Source organism: Felis catus, chromosome A3 (genome assembly GCF_018350175.1).
Source record: "Felis catus isolate Fca126 chromosome A3, F.catus_Fca126_mat1.0, whole genome shotgun sequence".
Classification (NCBI taxonomy): Eukaryota; Metazoa; Chordata; class Mammalia; order Carnivora; family Felidae; genus Felis; species Felis catus.
The window spans coordinates 121,055,408-121,071,202 of NC_058370.1; the positions used below are offsets into that span (position 1 = coordinate 121,055,408).

The 15,795-nt window shown below is 38.9% G+C and overlaps 1 protein-coding gene across 1 annotated transcript in view; it reads right to left on the reverse strand.

Moving 5' to 3' along the window:
• LOC102902347 (synapsin-1-like) overlaps positions 1–15,795 on the reverse strand; it is a 45,920-nt gene that overhangs the window by 23,462 nt on the left and 6,663 nt on the right. The window contains exon 3 of the mRNA XM_045055105.1: positions 5,709–5,777. Coding sequence (XP_044911040.1) covers positions 5,709–5,777 — 69 coding nt within the window. The remainder of the gene's footprint in view (positions 1–5,708; positions 5,778–15,795) is intronic.

Genomic DNA, 15,795 nt, shown 5'->3' on the forward strand with positions numbered 1-15,795 from the left:
TTTAGCAAATAAAAATACAAGATATGCAGTTAAACTTGAATTTCAGAGAAAGAATAATTTTTTACACTATTGGCTCATGCAATATTCATTGTTTAGTATTTGAATTTAACAGAGCATCCTGCATTTTGTCTGGCAATCATACAACCTACTCAAGAGGTTCCCCGAAGGAACTTCAAGACCAGGAAGGCAGGCAGGCAGGCAGGAAGGAAGGAAGGAAGGCAGGAAGTCAGGGAGAAGCTAGGGCTTAGGTGTGGAGGGACAATAGTTGGGACTGAAAAGCATGGTGGAGCTGACCAGAAAAGCTGCATCTGGTATACCAATTAGTTGCTAAGAATCCTGTGGGTTATAGTATAGCCCTAAGCTCCTATCATGTCACATGATATTAAGTTGTAGAAAGCCTATAAGCTACAAAACTGCTTAATGGTATTTTGCACTTTTTAAAACATATATACATATATGGAAGCGTATATGGATACATATACACATATACATATGTATATATCCATATAGGTATCCATATATATATATACACATATATATATGTATATATATATATAATATTTTATGCATTAAAAAAGTCTCAAAGGGTATGTACCAAAAACTTAACAATGGTTTTCTCTAAGTAATTGAAATGTGGATAACTACTTTTTCTTTTTATTTATATTTTATAATTTTCTTAAAAATGTATATTACCTAGGTAACTTTTTAAAAGTATTGTGTAAGTCTCTCATTGATGAACATACGCTTTTGAGTAACTATAAAATGAGATTGCAATTATAAAATGGGCTTTAATATTAATGAATGTCTAGCCTAGATAAGTGAGCACTGAGTTTCTGCTGGGTCCCAGGCCCTGTGCTGCAAGCTGGGGATAGAGATGAATTGGACACACTCTTGGCCCTCCAAGAGTCTAAAGGCCACATTCCTTGGTGAAGTTCCTTGGCTCTCGGCCTTGCTGGCTCTGAAATCCCATTTGTCAGCCCATCTGTGATCATCTCTCATGATTCAAATTCACTGATGAACAAACTAGGATGATGTATTAATTTGTGCTGAGAATGATCACAGTCACATAGGCCAGAACAGCACTCCAAGCATGACCAGCACAGTTTTTCCTTGTGTGGTGACATAGGGAACCAGACTGTGATTAGAATGCTGCTTGCTAGGCCTGGAATCAAAGTAGGGGCAGGCAGTAACTGGAAAGTTTAAATGGGAACTGACTCAAGCAGGCAGGCAGTAACCTTCTCAATAAACATGGCCTTGCCATGAACTAGAAACACAAGTCTGAGATTCTCTCTTCCTAGGACAATAGTAGATGGATGGGCACTGCCAAATATTATCTCAGAGATTCTCCTTTAATAAAAATCTCCCCAGACTAACAAACCTCCGTTTCCTTCAGATTGCACCCTTAACATCTACAGTCATATTGCTCAGAACCGGAGCCAGTCCATTTCTTTAAAGTAATTTCTAACTATTTTTTCTTATGCAATGTTGTATTCTGACAGTTTAAGTCTGAAGGTTCTTATTTTCTTAATTTCCTTTCATAAAGGGCATTTTATTTTTTTTATTATTTTTTTACATTTATTTTTGAGAAACAGAGTGAGACAAAGCGTGAGCGGGGGAGGGGCAGAAAGAGAAGGAGACAGAATCTGAAGCAGGCTCCAGGCTCTGAGCTATCAGCACAGAACCCAAGGTGGGGCTCAAACCCACGAACTGTGAGATCATGACCCGAGCCAAAGTCGGACGCTCAACCGACCGAGACACCCAGGCGCCCCTTGTAAAGGGCATTTTAATATGCATTTACATACAACAAACTTCTAAATATTAAATGCATTTTTAAAAGATATTTCAAATCAGGAGGGGAAATAATGAAAAGAGTTTTTGTTGAAGAAATTAGGAACCATCACACGAAAAGGCCTTCACCAGCTGCTCACTTGCTCCTCAATCAGGATCATATCAGAGCAAAATTCTTATGCTCCAATATGAATCTGAGCCCCTACCACATTGGGTAGAAGACACCAGGCACAGCTGTCTTTTGAGGAGTCGTAAAGGAGTTGCCCCTTGGTGTAGTGTCCTTGCTTGCCAACTTATCTATTCAAATTTTCTGTAATTGGAACCAAAATCCATACAATCTACTTAATGTTCCGAGTTCTGAAGAACATGGTGTAGCCACTGTGGATTATCCACAGTGTACTTGAAGCAAAGGCATGCCTTGATCATGCATATCTGCATGTGTGTAAACATGCACACACTGTATTCATGCATGCATGCGCAGGTACACACACACACAATTACTTGGAAATACTTCAACATTCAAGAGTTAAAAAAAAAAGCATTGCAATAATCACCATGCAAAATGACAAGATAAACAAATCATAGAATTGGACTTCCTGATTTTAAAGTTTAGTGTATACTGGTGTTTTGTTATAATTTCACACATGGGTACTTTAATTTTAGGGCCTCTAAACTCTTAATCCAATCTTGGTGACATTTATTCTAGTATAAATGTTTTTACAACTCCTAACATGAGAACCACCTGATGTTCACATTCATCAAGCAACTATATTTATGTATTCCAAATTTCAATATTTCTCAGCCAGTGGATACATTCCTGACTCCCTCTAAGAAGCCATGAAAAGTTTTTCACATCTCACTTTCATCATACACCAAAATAGCTCTTGAAGTTAATTTGAGTTTGGGGCCAAATACCCAGTACCTAACGATTAATTATTATTTTCTAAGTATTGAGAGTTCAGTGTGAGCTTCTAGTACATGTCAAAACCTGCTCCCTGTGCTGAGACTTACTATATGAATGACAAACCAAATCAATTCAGACTGTGCACTACATCAAATTAAAAGCAAGGCTAAATTTGAAGGACACAAAGTTCAAGGACATTTTTGTAAATCCCTAAGAAGTTACCATAACTTTTCTTTCTTCCTTCCTTCCTTCCTTTCTTTCTTTTCTTTCTTTCTCTCTTTCTTTCTTTCTTAGAGAAAAAGAGAGAGAGCATTAGCTGGGGAGAGGGGCAAAGGGAGAGAGAGAGAGAATCTCAAGTAGGCTCCATGCTCAGCATGGAGCCCGATGCAGGGCTTGATCCCATGACCCTGAGATCATGACCTGAGCCAAAATCAAGAGTTGGATGCTCAACCAACTCAGGTGCCCAGAAGTTACCATAATTCTAACTAAAATTTGTTGGTTGGAGGATAGAATTTTATTTTTATTTTATTGTTTGTATACATGTATATATTTATTTATTTTGAGAGAGAGAGCGGGGGGGAGGGGGGGAGGGGAAGGGGTAGAGAGAAAATCCCAAACAGGCTTTGCACTGCCAGCAAGAAGCCCGATGTAGGGCTCGATCCTGCAAACCATGAGATCACTACCTGAGCCAAAGTCAAGAGTCAGACAATTAACAGATTGAGCAACCCAGGCACCCCTAGAACTTTATATTTTTTGTTTTATCTTCTAACAGTGTCACTGTCACTGCTCTGGGAAAGAACACTGAACTTAAAAAGAGAATGCTAGAGTTGTAATATAATTTCAGTTACTCTCTCTTGTCCCAAATGATAAATCAAACAGCTTCTCCTTAAGCATCTGAAAAAACTAAAATATATCGTGGCCACCATAACAAAAGTCCCAAAGACTCTTAGCATATTGCAGAGACATTTTGATATTTATTTTTTTTCTTTCATAAGAAATTGCCATCAGTGCCAATGTCTGCCTCACAAGAATATTACAGGAGAAACCTTTTGTCATATCTGTCAGGTTTATATTGTTCCTCCTTTCCTTTTTTCCTCCAGACATTAAATGCCAAAATCACAAGAGTAGATCCAGTCAGACATGTTTGCACACTTTGATTCTATCTCCCTGACTGCAGTTGATTGGAACAGGAGTGTTCCTAAGTTGGACCATCAGAGTTTCATCCAAGCAATTTGGAATTGGAACTGAAGGATTCAACCTTATTTTAGGTTGCTAGATCTATAATATTTGCACCTCAAAGAACTAGAAAAAGAAGACAACATGAAGCCCAAAGTTAGTAGAAAGTGGGAAATAACAAAGATCAGAGCAGAAATAAGTAGTAAAAAGACAATAGAAAAGGTAAATGAGGGGTGCTTGGGTGGCTCAGTTGGTTGAGCAGCTGACTCTTGCTTTTGGCTAAGGTCATGATCCCAGGGTTGTGGGATCAAGCCTTGCATCAAGCTCCATGCTGAGCATAGCGCCTGCTTAAAATTCTCTCTCTCTCTCCCTCACCCTCTCTCCCTCCCTCTCTCTCTCTCTCTCTCTCTGCCTATGCCCCTTTTCCCCCACTGACACTCTCTCTTTCTAAAATAAAAAAATAATAAAATAAAGAAAAGTACTATAATAAAATAAATAAAAATAATAAAATAAATGAAACTAAGAGCTGGTTCTTTGGAAAGATAAATTGAAAAACCTTTAGCTACATTCACCAAGAAAAGAAGAGAGAACACTCAAATAAATAAAATTAGAATGAAATAAATAAAATAAATGAAAGAGGAGACACTACAACTGATACCACAGAAATACAAAGGACATGAGACTACTATCAACAGTTATGCCAACAAATTTGGCAACACGGAAGAAATGGATAGGGGCACCTGGGTGGCTCAGTCGGTTGAAAGTCTGACTTTGGCTCAGGTCATGATCTTGCAGTTTGTGGGTTTGAGCCCCACATCAGGCTTGCTGCTGTCAATGTAGAGCCTGCTTTGGATCCTAAGTCCCCCTCACTCTGTCCTTGCCCTGCTTGAATTCTCTCTCTCTCTCAAAAAAAATAAACATTAAGAAACATTTTTTAAAAAGAAGAAATGGATAAATCTTAGAAACACACAACCTACCAAAACTGAATCATGAAGGAATAGAAAATCTGAATAGATTGATTACTAGTAAGGAGATAGAATCAGTAGTTAAAAACCTCCCAACAAACTAAAGTTTAGGATCAGATGTCTTCACTGGTGAATTCTACCATACATTTAAAGAAGAATTAATCCTTCTCAAACTCTTCAAAAAAAATATTAATAATAAGAGGAGGGAACATTTCCAAATTCATTTTCCAAGGCTGGTATTGCCTTGACACTAAAACCAGAGAAGGACACCACAAGAAAAGAAAATTATAGCCCAATATTTTGAACACAGATGCAAAAAATCCTCAACAAAATACTAGCAAACCAAATTCAATAATAGATTAAAAGGATGATATAGCATGATCAAGTGGGATTTATTCCAGAAAGCAGGGATGGCTCAACATTCACAAATCAATCAATATGATACACCACGATAGCAAAATGAAAGAGAAAAATCATATGATCATCTCAATAGATGTAGAAAAGCATTATACAAAATTCAACATTCATTTTTTTTTTTTAACGTTTATTTATTTTTGAGACAGAGAGAGACAGAGCACGAACGGGGGAGGAGCAGACAGAGAGGGAGACACAGAATCGGAAGCAGGCTCCAGGCTCTGGGCCATCAGCCCAGAGCCTGACGCGGGGCTCGAACTCACGGACCGTGAGATCGTGACCTGAGCCGAAGTCGGACGCTTAACCGACTGAGCCACCCAGGCGCCCCTCAACATTCATTTATGATAAAAACTCTCAACAAAGTGGGTATAGAGGGAATGTACGTCAATATAATAAAGGCTTTATGTGACAAGCCCACAGCAACATTGTCTACGGAACAAGACAAGGACGTTTACTCTCACCTTTGCTCAACATAACATTGGAAGTCCTGGTCAGAGCAGTTACGTAAGAAGAAATAAAAGGCATCCAAACTGGAAAGGAAGAAGTAAAACTGTCACTATTTGCAGATGACATATTATATCGGAAAACCTAAAGACTCCACCAAAAAACTTTTAGAGTAAATGGATTAGGTAAAGTTGCAGGATACAAAATCAATATACAAAAATCCGCTGTGTTTCTATATGCTAATGAGGAACTATCAGAAACAGACATTAAGAAAATGATCCTATTTACAATTGCATCAAAAATGAATTAAATACCTAGGAATAAACTTAACCAAGAAGGTCCCAAATATAAGTTCTCAGTGGAAAAAAATAATGAAAGCAAAATTCCTAAATTTTATGTAAGCTTTATAACTAAAGCATCTGTTTATGTTTTCTTATACTGAAAAAAAACAAAACAAAACTTAACCAAGAAGGTGAAAGACCTGCACTGATGAAAGACACTGAAGGAGGGGCGCCTGGGTGGCTCAGTCGGTTAAGCGGCCGACTTCGGCTCAGGTCATGATCTCGCAGTCCGTGAGTTCGAGCCCCGTGTCGGGCTCTGTGCTGACAGCTTGGAGCCTGGAGCCTGTTTCGGATTCTGTGTCTCCCTCTCTCTGACCCTCCCCTATTCATGCTCTGTCTCTCTCTGTCTCAAAAATAAATAAACGTTAAAAAAAAAAAAAGTTTTTGAAAAAAGAAAGACACTGAAGGAGACACAAATAAATGGAAATATATTCTATCGTCATGGATTGAAAGAATTAATATTGTTAAACAATCCATTCTACCCAAACCAATCTACAGATTCAATGCAATCTTTATCAAAATTCCAATGGCGTTTTTCATAGAAATAAAACAAACAAACCTAAAATTTATATGGCACCACAAAATATTAAAAAACCCAAATAGCCAAAGCAACCTTGAAAAAGAACAAAGCTGGAGGCATCACAATGCCTGATTTCAAACTATACTACAAAGCTATAGTAATCAAAACAATATGGTACTGGCATAAAAACAGACCCATAGATCAATGGAACATAACAGAGAGCCCTGATATAAACCCACACATATATGGTTAATTAATTTAATGACAAAGGAGCCAAGAATATACAATAGGGAAAGGACAGCCTCTTCAGTCAGTGGTGCTGGGAAAACTGGACAGCCAAATGCAAAAGAATAAAACTGGATTGCTTTTTTACACCATACACAAAAGTTAACATAAAATGGGTTAAAGACCTGAATGTAAGACCTAAACTCTGAGAAGACAACATTGACAGTAAGCTCCTTGACATTGCTCTTGGTAATGATTTTTTGGATTTGACACCAAAAGCAAAGGGAACAAAAGCAAAAATAAACAGGTGGGACTACATCAAACTAAAAAGCTTCTACATAGCAAAGGAAACCATCAACAAAATGAAAAGGCAACATAATGAATGGGAGGAAAAATTGCAAATTATGGATCTAACTAGGAGTTAATATCCAAAATATATGAATTATACATATAACTCAATAGAAAAAAATCCAATTAGGGGCGCCTGGGTGGCTCGGTCGGTTAAGTGTCCGACTTCGGCTCAGGTCATGATCTCACGGTCTGTGGGTTCAAGCCCCGCGTCGGGCTCTGTGCTGACCGCTCAGAGCCTGGAGCCTGTTTCAGATTCTGTGTCTCCCTCTCTCTGTGACCCTCCCCCATTCATGCTCTGTCTCTCTCTGTCTCAAAAATAAATAAACGTTAAAAAAATTTTTTGTTTTAAAAAAGAAAAAAATCAAATTAAAAAATGAACAGAGGATATGAACGGTCATTTTTCCAAAGATGACATACTGAGGGCCGACAGGTACATGAAAAGATGTTCAACACCACCAATAATCAGGGAAATGCAAACCAATGAGACACCACCTCACATCTGTTAGAATGGGAATTATTAAGAAGAAATGACCAGTATTGGCAAGGACGTAGAGAAAAGGGAATCCTTGTGTATTGTTGGTGGAATGTAAACTGGTGCAGCCACTATGGAAAACAGAATGGAGGTTCCCCAAAAAATTAAAAATAGAACTGCCATATGATCCAGCATTTCTACTTCTGGGTATTTATTCATAGAAAATGAAAATATTAACTCAAAAAGATATATCACCCCCATGTTCATTACAGCATAATTTATAATAGCCAAGATATAGGGGCACCTGGGTGCCTCAGTTGGTTAAGTGTCCAACTCTTGATATCCACTCGGGTCATGATCTCATCGTTCGTGAGATCAAGGCCCACGTTGGGCTCTGTGCTCTCAGCGTGCAATCTGCTTGGGATTCTCTCCCCCTCTCTCTGCCCCTCCCCTGTTCACTGGAGCACACATGTGCATGCTCCCTCACTCTCTCAAAATAAATATAAACATTTATAATAGCCAAGACATAGAAACAATCAAAGTATCCATAAATGGGGGCACCTGGGTGGCTCAGCTGGTTAAGCGCCAACTAGGCTCAGGTCATGATCTCACGGTCCATGGGTTGAAGCCCCGTGTCAGGCTCTGTGCTGACAGCTCAGGGCCTGGAGCCTGCTTTGGATTCTGTGTCTCCCTCTCTCTCTGCTCCTCCCCAACTCATGCTCTGTCTCTCTCTGTCTCTCAAAAATAAACATTAAAAAAAATTTTTAAGTATCCATAAATGGATGAATAAATTAAAAAATGTGGTATAAATATGTTTATATACAATGGAATATTATTCATCTATAAAAAGAATGATATCTTGCCATTTGTGGCAACATGGATGGACCCTGAGGTCATTATGCTAAGTTAAATAAGTCAGACAGAGAAAGATAAATACCACTATGATCTCACTTATCTATGAAATCTTTTTTTTTTTTTTAATTTTTTTTTCAACGTTTATTTATTTTTTTGGGACAGAGAGAGACAGAGCATGAACGGGGGAGGGGCAGAGAGAGAGGGAGACACAGAATCGGAAACAGGCTCTAGGCTCTGAGCCATCAGCCCAGAGCCTGACGCAGGGCTCGAACTCCCGGACCACGAGATCATGACCTGGCTGAAGTCGGACGCTTAACCAACTGCGCCACCCAGGCGCCCCTATGAAATCTTTTTTTTAGATTTGCTTAGACAGTAAATCTTTGTTCTTATCACAAGAAAAAAAAATTGTAACTATGTGTGGTGACAGTTGCTAACAAGACTTATTGTGGTGATCATTTGGCAACACATGCAAATATCGAGTTTGTATGTGTTTGTATACAAGGTTATATGCCCATTATATCTCAATGTTTTAAAAGAATTTACTGTATATGAATTGGTAAAATTGGAATACCATAATATGTAAATGAACAGAGAATGTGAATAATTCACAGAAGAAAGATTACTTTTTTTTTTAATTTTTTTAACATTTATTTATTTTTGAGACAGAGAGAGAGAAAGCATGAACGGGGGAAGGTCAGAGAGAGAGGGAGACACAGAATCCGAAACAGGCTCCAGGCTCTGAGCTGTCAGCACAGAGCCCGACGCAGGGCTCGAACTCACGGACCGCGAGATCATGACCTGAGCGGAAGGCAGACGCCCAACTGACTGAGCCACCCAGGCGCCCCGAAAGATTACTTTTTATTAATTCATAAAAGTATAAAAATGTTGACCATCAAGTTAGATCATAATGACCTAAGAAAAACAAGTTAAATTGAAAAATTATTTTGCCTCGTAATTACAATTTTTAAATGTAGATGAAATATCATTTTGAGGAGGGTGTAGTGGAACTGGTACACTCCTACGCTGGATGACGGTAAATTAATAATAGTCTTATAGAAACTATCAATAATTATTTTAATGCAGCAATTACAGTTCTGAGAATTAATTTTAACGATGAACGCCAAAAGAAGGAAAAATGGTACCCATGAAAACATTTATTGTGAAATGTTTTTTATATACGTTTAGGTGTTTAGAAAGAAAATGTAATTTATAATAATGAAAAATTAAAATCAGCCAATACCAGGAGAATCATTAAGTAAATTACAGTACTTTAGTCAAGAGAAAGTATGCAGTTTCTAAAGATAAATGTGGAAGATACAGAAGATATGCTATCATGGAAAAGTATTTATGACTTTACCTTAAGTGAAGAAAAGCTGAAAATTATGCGATGAATCAGTCAAATAATAAGTATATTTTTAAATACACAAATCCTAGGAGGAAAATGAAAGAGGTTTGAGTTGTTGTTATGATGCAACTGCATTATTTAGAATCTACCTGTACTTCAAAACTATAGAATTATTAAAATAATGCTGTTTGGAAAATAAAAATAAAATGGAATAAAACCCCTTTTTTTCTCAAGAAAAAAGTGAATTTTAGAAAATGAAAACATTGCTGGATATGGGGAGGTTGGTCAACAACTTTCTTAAATACCAACACAATGCTGGCATTTTCCAGAACAGAGAATTGAAAACAAAGAGTTTTCAATTCTCTTGCAATTATTTTTTAGAACAAGATGAGAGATGGAGAGATAAATGGATGCAAAACATTTACACAAAGATTTTCACTAATTACTTTTTGATGAAAATAATAGGCAATCTCTTGAAGATGACTTAGTCTGGAATCTATCTATCTACCTATTTATTTATTTATTTATTTATTTATTTAAGAGAGGGAGAAAGCACATGTAAGTGGGGGAGAGGGGCAGAGGAAAATAGAGGGAGAGAATCTCAAGCAGGCTCCGCACTCAGCACAGAGCCTGATGTGGTAGCTGGATTCCACAACCCTGGGATCATGACTTGAGCCAAAATTAAGAGTCAGACACTCAACCAGCTGAGCCACCCACGCGCCCCTCGTCTGAAATCTTTTAAAAAAATTTCTCCTCCTACAAATGAGTGAATTGTAGGAAGCATTTCAAAGTGGGGTAAAAATTCTGTTGCTTCAAATGGACTGTCTATAACATTGGGCAGAAGCCAGGCACAGGTAGGTACATACTGTGTTTCACTTATGTAAAATCTAGGCATTGGCGCATTTACAGTGTGTATACTTTACGATCTGCAAGTTATACCTCAATAAAGAAGAAAAAAAATGTTCTGTAGTCAGATCGTTTCACAGAATTGAAAATCAGACACAGACATTAAGATTTTATTTTCCTTCAGCTATTTGGAATGTAATGAAGCTCTTCTAAGTATTTTGAGTAATCTGACCTTACTAAATTACCTTGGGTCAATGTGGGTGGTTGCGAATGGCAAGATGTTCATTTAATTAACTGCTATGGCTCACACTGGCCAGACTGAGTGTACATCTTTAAGGCCACTGCTTCTACTCCTCTTCAAATGATCAGGTGGGATTCTCCTTAAAAAGTATTTACATGACAGACTCTTAAAGGAAAATAAGGAATAAGACCATCTAAGTCACACCCTCCAAATCCATGGCCAACACAGAGAAGAGGAGTGCACTGTGGCATGAATTCCTGACTGCAGTGGCAGGAATCACATGCTCCAGGAGCATGACACCATGTGTCTGACTGCACAGTGGAACCTGACCTACTATTTGCATCTTCATATTTTGGGGAACTGTTCTTCCAAGATAAATTACTTTGGAATTTCCTACTCATGTATATTTAATACAGAGAAACTGCTAATGCTGTAGTATAGTGAGAGGAAGTATTGTAGGGTAGAAAGATCATGGTCTTGGTAGTTATAAAAATAAGGATTCAAATTCTAGCTCTTCCACTTTCTAAATAGGTGATTGTGGAAAAATGATCCAATTTCTCTAAATGATAGTTTCTTCACCTGTGAAGTGCGGTTTATAATACCTGGGATGCACTGTTACCTTTTGCTAGAGACTATATTTGTATTTATATTTATATGTGCCAGGCACACTAGGCAAGCAATGGTCGTGGTGGTTAAATGTTAGGAAAACTGGATAGTAGCCATTCTCATCACTATGGCTGAATGACTTCATTCAAATGCTGTACTTTTTTTGACACTCAAGTTATGCAAAAAAGGCACAGACATCCACCTGTTGAGGAATGGCTTCTAAGGTTCAATTAATTTGCGAGCAAGTCTATTTTTGTGCTTCTTTGCCCTCCTATGTGATTCTACCGAATTAAACATTTTTAAACTATAGGTACTCGAAAAAGAACAAGGCCTATTTATTGGATACATGCAACACAAAGGGGAAAACAAAAGAAATGGCAAATAGCACTAAGCACCCAATCCTAATCTCCATCTGAGTCCCAGTGCAGAGAGAGGTTCTCCTGGGTGGAGAATTCTGGTCATTCTGCCCTTGGGTGGATAAGAATGGCAACCATGCTGAGGTTGCTGACACCATTTTGGGCAGTGATTTAATTGCCCTAATTTTTAGATGTTCATCTTGTTCTTGAGGTAAATCAAGACAGGGCAAGTTATAAGGGTATCATCTAAATGAACAAAATGTGGCCTCCCGTTTGCCAGGGATCTACCCTTGCACCACAGCAAATACAGAACTCCATCTCTCTCTCTCCTGTGAGTGGGGGTGGGGGCCAGTGTAGGGGCAGTTGTCTTTCTTGTATTTCATTGGCTCAAGATATTATCTTACTTAGAAAGAAGAAAATGGTAATTCTAGAAATAAAAATGTTTGTCCAGCTAGACTGGGCCACATAGTACAAAATGATCTGATCCACTGTAGGTTTTAAACAAAAACATTGTTGCTATCTGAACCCAGAATAGCATGGCCTGTGTTTCTCTATTTAAAAGGGAAAAAAGAAAAATCACAACAACTGGGCATGGGAAAACTACCCACACAAGACTGAGGCCTGATTTTACCTCTTTCCTTTCATACCAACCAAGGTTAGAGGATCACAAACAGATCCTTACCCTGCTTCCCAGAATTGTTGTGAGGATTAAATGAAATAACAAAATTACTCCATCAAGTGCAAAATGCCACATAAATACTAGTGAGGTTATTACAAGAAGGGAACTGGAATCGCTCCAGGTTTGTGCTGGAGACGGCAGCAATGAACTGAACAGACAGCTGGGCAAATGTGCCAGACAGGAAGCACGTCTGACTTCTGAATACAGGCTGGATTCCCTTTCCCTGAGCTACACCTGCCAGACTGGAAGCCCCTAGTGCTTCAGTCATGAATGGGCACGTCCTGTCCAGAGCTCTAGGGCCTTGCCCCAGTCTGGCCTTTGGCTCCACCCTGCTGTGCTGGCCCCGAGCCAAGTCTGGGCTGACTTCCCCTCTAATATGCCTGGTACTGCCTCTTCCAGTACCATCAGGCCTTAAGCCAGCATCTCAAGTTTTGCATGACACAAGCGGCCCAATAATGAGAACACTCCTTCCTGCGTGCTCGGGAATTTCCCTTCCCTCCTCTTTCCCCTTCAATCATTCGTATTTCCGCTTCTTCCATATTTCTCATCTACGCCAGGGCTCCAAAATAGGATGCAGGAGGTTACCAAGCCGGTAACAGGGCAAAGGAACCAGTTTGGCCCATTAACCATGCCTCTGAATTGGGTCAGCTGCTTCCACTAGTGCTAATTCCTTGCTAACTCCTTGTTTCCAGTAGCTAAAACATGATAGGTTCTCAATAACTATTTGTTGAATGAAAACAAATATCAAATTAATGAATCGGCAAATACATACCAGATGAAACCCTAGGCCTTTTCCAGGACCCTGACTTCCCATATCCCTGACCTGCTTTTCAACTGCTCTTATGGTCAAAATACTAGGGCAGCCTCAGCTTGGTTTCCCAGATTGACTTTGACTTTATGTTCTATATGCACAAAGAATGACTGTCAGCACATCTAGTCTTTTGTGTGGGTTTTGAAAGAAAAAAGAGACTAAAAAAGAGACAAACCTCACTTTCCAGCTATTTCTCAGAAGAAATAGAATCATTCTGATAGAATGTGTGCGGGTATGTCTGTGTGTGTGTGTGTGTGTGTGTGTGTGTGTTCAAGAGTAATATAGAGATATTTTAAGGGTTTTTTTCCTACAGAATAAAAGAGACACCCTGGCTAAAAAGCTCAGTTGCTAACAATAGAGGCAGATTACTCCCACCAAAGACAGAAGGTAAAAGGGGCACAGCTTTAGATTCCCACTGCACAATGCTCCTATCTTCAGATGCCCTAAGGATCAGGAAGGTAGAGCAGGTTTTTCTGGTGTTCAATAGTAGTTTAATACTGCTACATCTATATGAACCCAGATGATAGCAAACAATCAAATATACGTGTAATGCCAGAAGGAGATGAGAGAGAGAATGGGGCAGAAAAAAAGTATTTGAAGAAATAATGTCTGGGATGCCTGGGTGGCTCAGTCGGTTAAGTGCCCAACTCTGGATCAGGTCATGATCTCAAGGTTTATGGGTTTGAGCCCCATGTCGGGCTGTGTGATGACAGCGCAGATTCTGTGAAGAGTCTGCTTCAGATTCTGTGTCTCCCTCTCTCTCTGCCCCTCCCCTGCTCATGCTCTCTTGCTTTCTCTCTCTCTCTCTCTCTCTCTCAAAAATAAATAAACATTAAAAAAATTTAAAGAAATAATGTCTAAAATTTTTCCTAATTGATTAAAGACAGAAATTTGTAGATACAGGATTGTAAATGAATGCCACACAGAACAAACAAACAAACAAAACACTGGTGCACATCAGGGTCAAGTTATTGAAAGTCAAAGATAAAGAGCAAACATTGAAAGCAGCAAGAGAAAATAGCATATTACATAGAGGAGAAAATGATCTGATCAACACCTGACTTTCAGTGGAAACCAAGAAGCCCAGAAGAGAATGGAAAAACATCTTTAAAATGCTGAAAGAGGGGCGCCTGGGTGGCTCAGTCGGTTAAGCATCCAACTTCAGCCCAGGTCACGATCTCGCGGTCCGTGAGTTCGAGCCCCGCGTCGGGCTCTGGGCTGATGGCTCAGAGCCTGGAGCCTGCTTCTGATTCTGTGTCTCCCTCTCTCTCTGCCCCTCCCCCGTTCATGCTCTGTCTCTCTCTGTCTCAAAAATAAATAAACGTTAAAAAAAAATTAAAAAAAAATGCTGAAAGAGAAAAAAACCCTGTCAATCTGGAATTCCATATTCAGGGGACATACAATTCTCATATGAAAGTAAAACAACATTTTTGGATAAAACAAAGAAGACTTGTACCCAACAGACCTGTGCTACAAGAAACAATAAGGGAAGTTCTAAATTATTTATTTATTGCATTGTCTTGGAGATTTACTACTACTGGAGGCATTACATATGAGCTCTAGATTCTCATAGCCTTCCTACTCTATAGGATGGATAATTTATTTATCTCATGGGATGCTTAGACTCTGGAATTGCTTATGTTCTCTATTATAGCCTCTTCCCACCATTGTGGGTTTGTTCTGAGGGTAGACGGAGTAGGAATGGGGTTAAGGATAGAATCTAATTAATTAAAACAAAGAGAGATTGATAGAACATAGCATATATATGGTTGGGGTGGGAAGAATCAGTGCAGGTAAGGAAAACAGATTGAGATTAAATGCTCCCATGGTAAAAGCTAGATTACCAGGAATAGACCCAAGAATCTATCCTAAATTGTGGAAGAAGTTGGGGAAGAAAAATATACCTAGTCCCCTTCTTGACCTCTCAGCCTTCTCATACTATAGTAATTCCTAATCTTCTTTAGATTTAACAGGTATGCCTATATGTCTAAGGTAGGACTTAGTTCCTCCAAGTATCTGATCACCCGTTAGGCTGCAGGTAAACAAGAGTGGTGGGATCTGGGAAATACCAAGGAGAGAAATTACAGATACAGTTCCAAGGTATGATCTGTGAGCAGAAGAGGATGTCAAAGAAGTAGGATGGTGGATATGTCACCTATGTAAATGATAAATACTGAATGAGTAGGATAGGATGGACAAATTGGCTTCAAGATTCCTTACGGAACCCTGAGATATAATGTTTCAGCAGTCGGGATACTACAGGTTCCCAGTTGTATACAGGACACCAATTTCCACGACAGGTTGCTAAATTTTTTACTTATTTTAGGGGAGATGTTGAAATATTTTTTATTTGTTTATAAATATTCCTTTTTACAAACTTCATTTTTATCCAGCCATGGATTCAGCACCTCCTTCAGAAAGAAAAAGGACTCGGTGAATTTCCCCAGGTCCAGAAC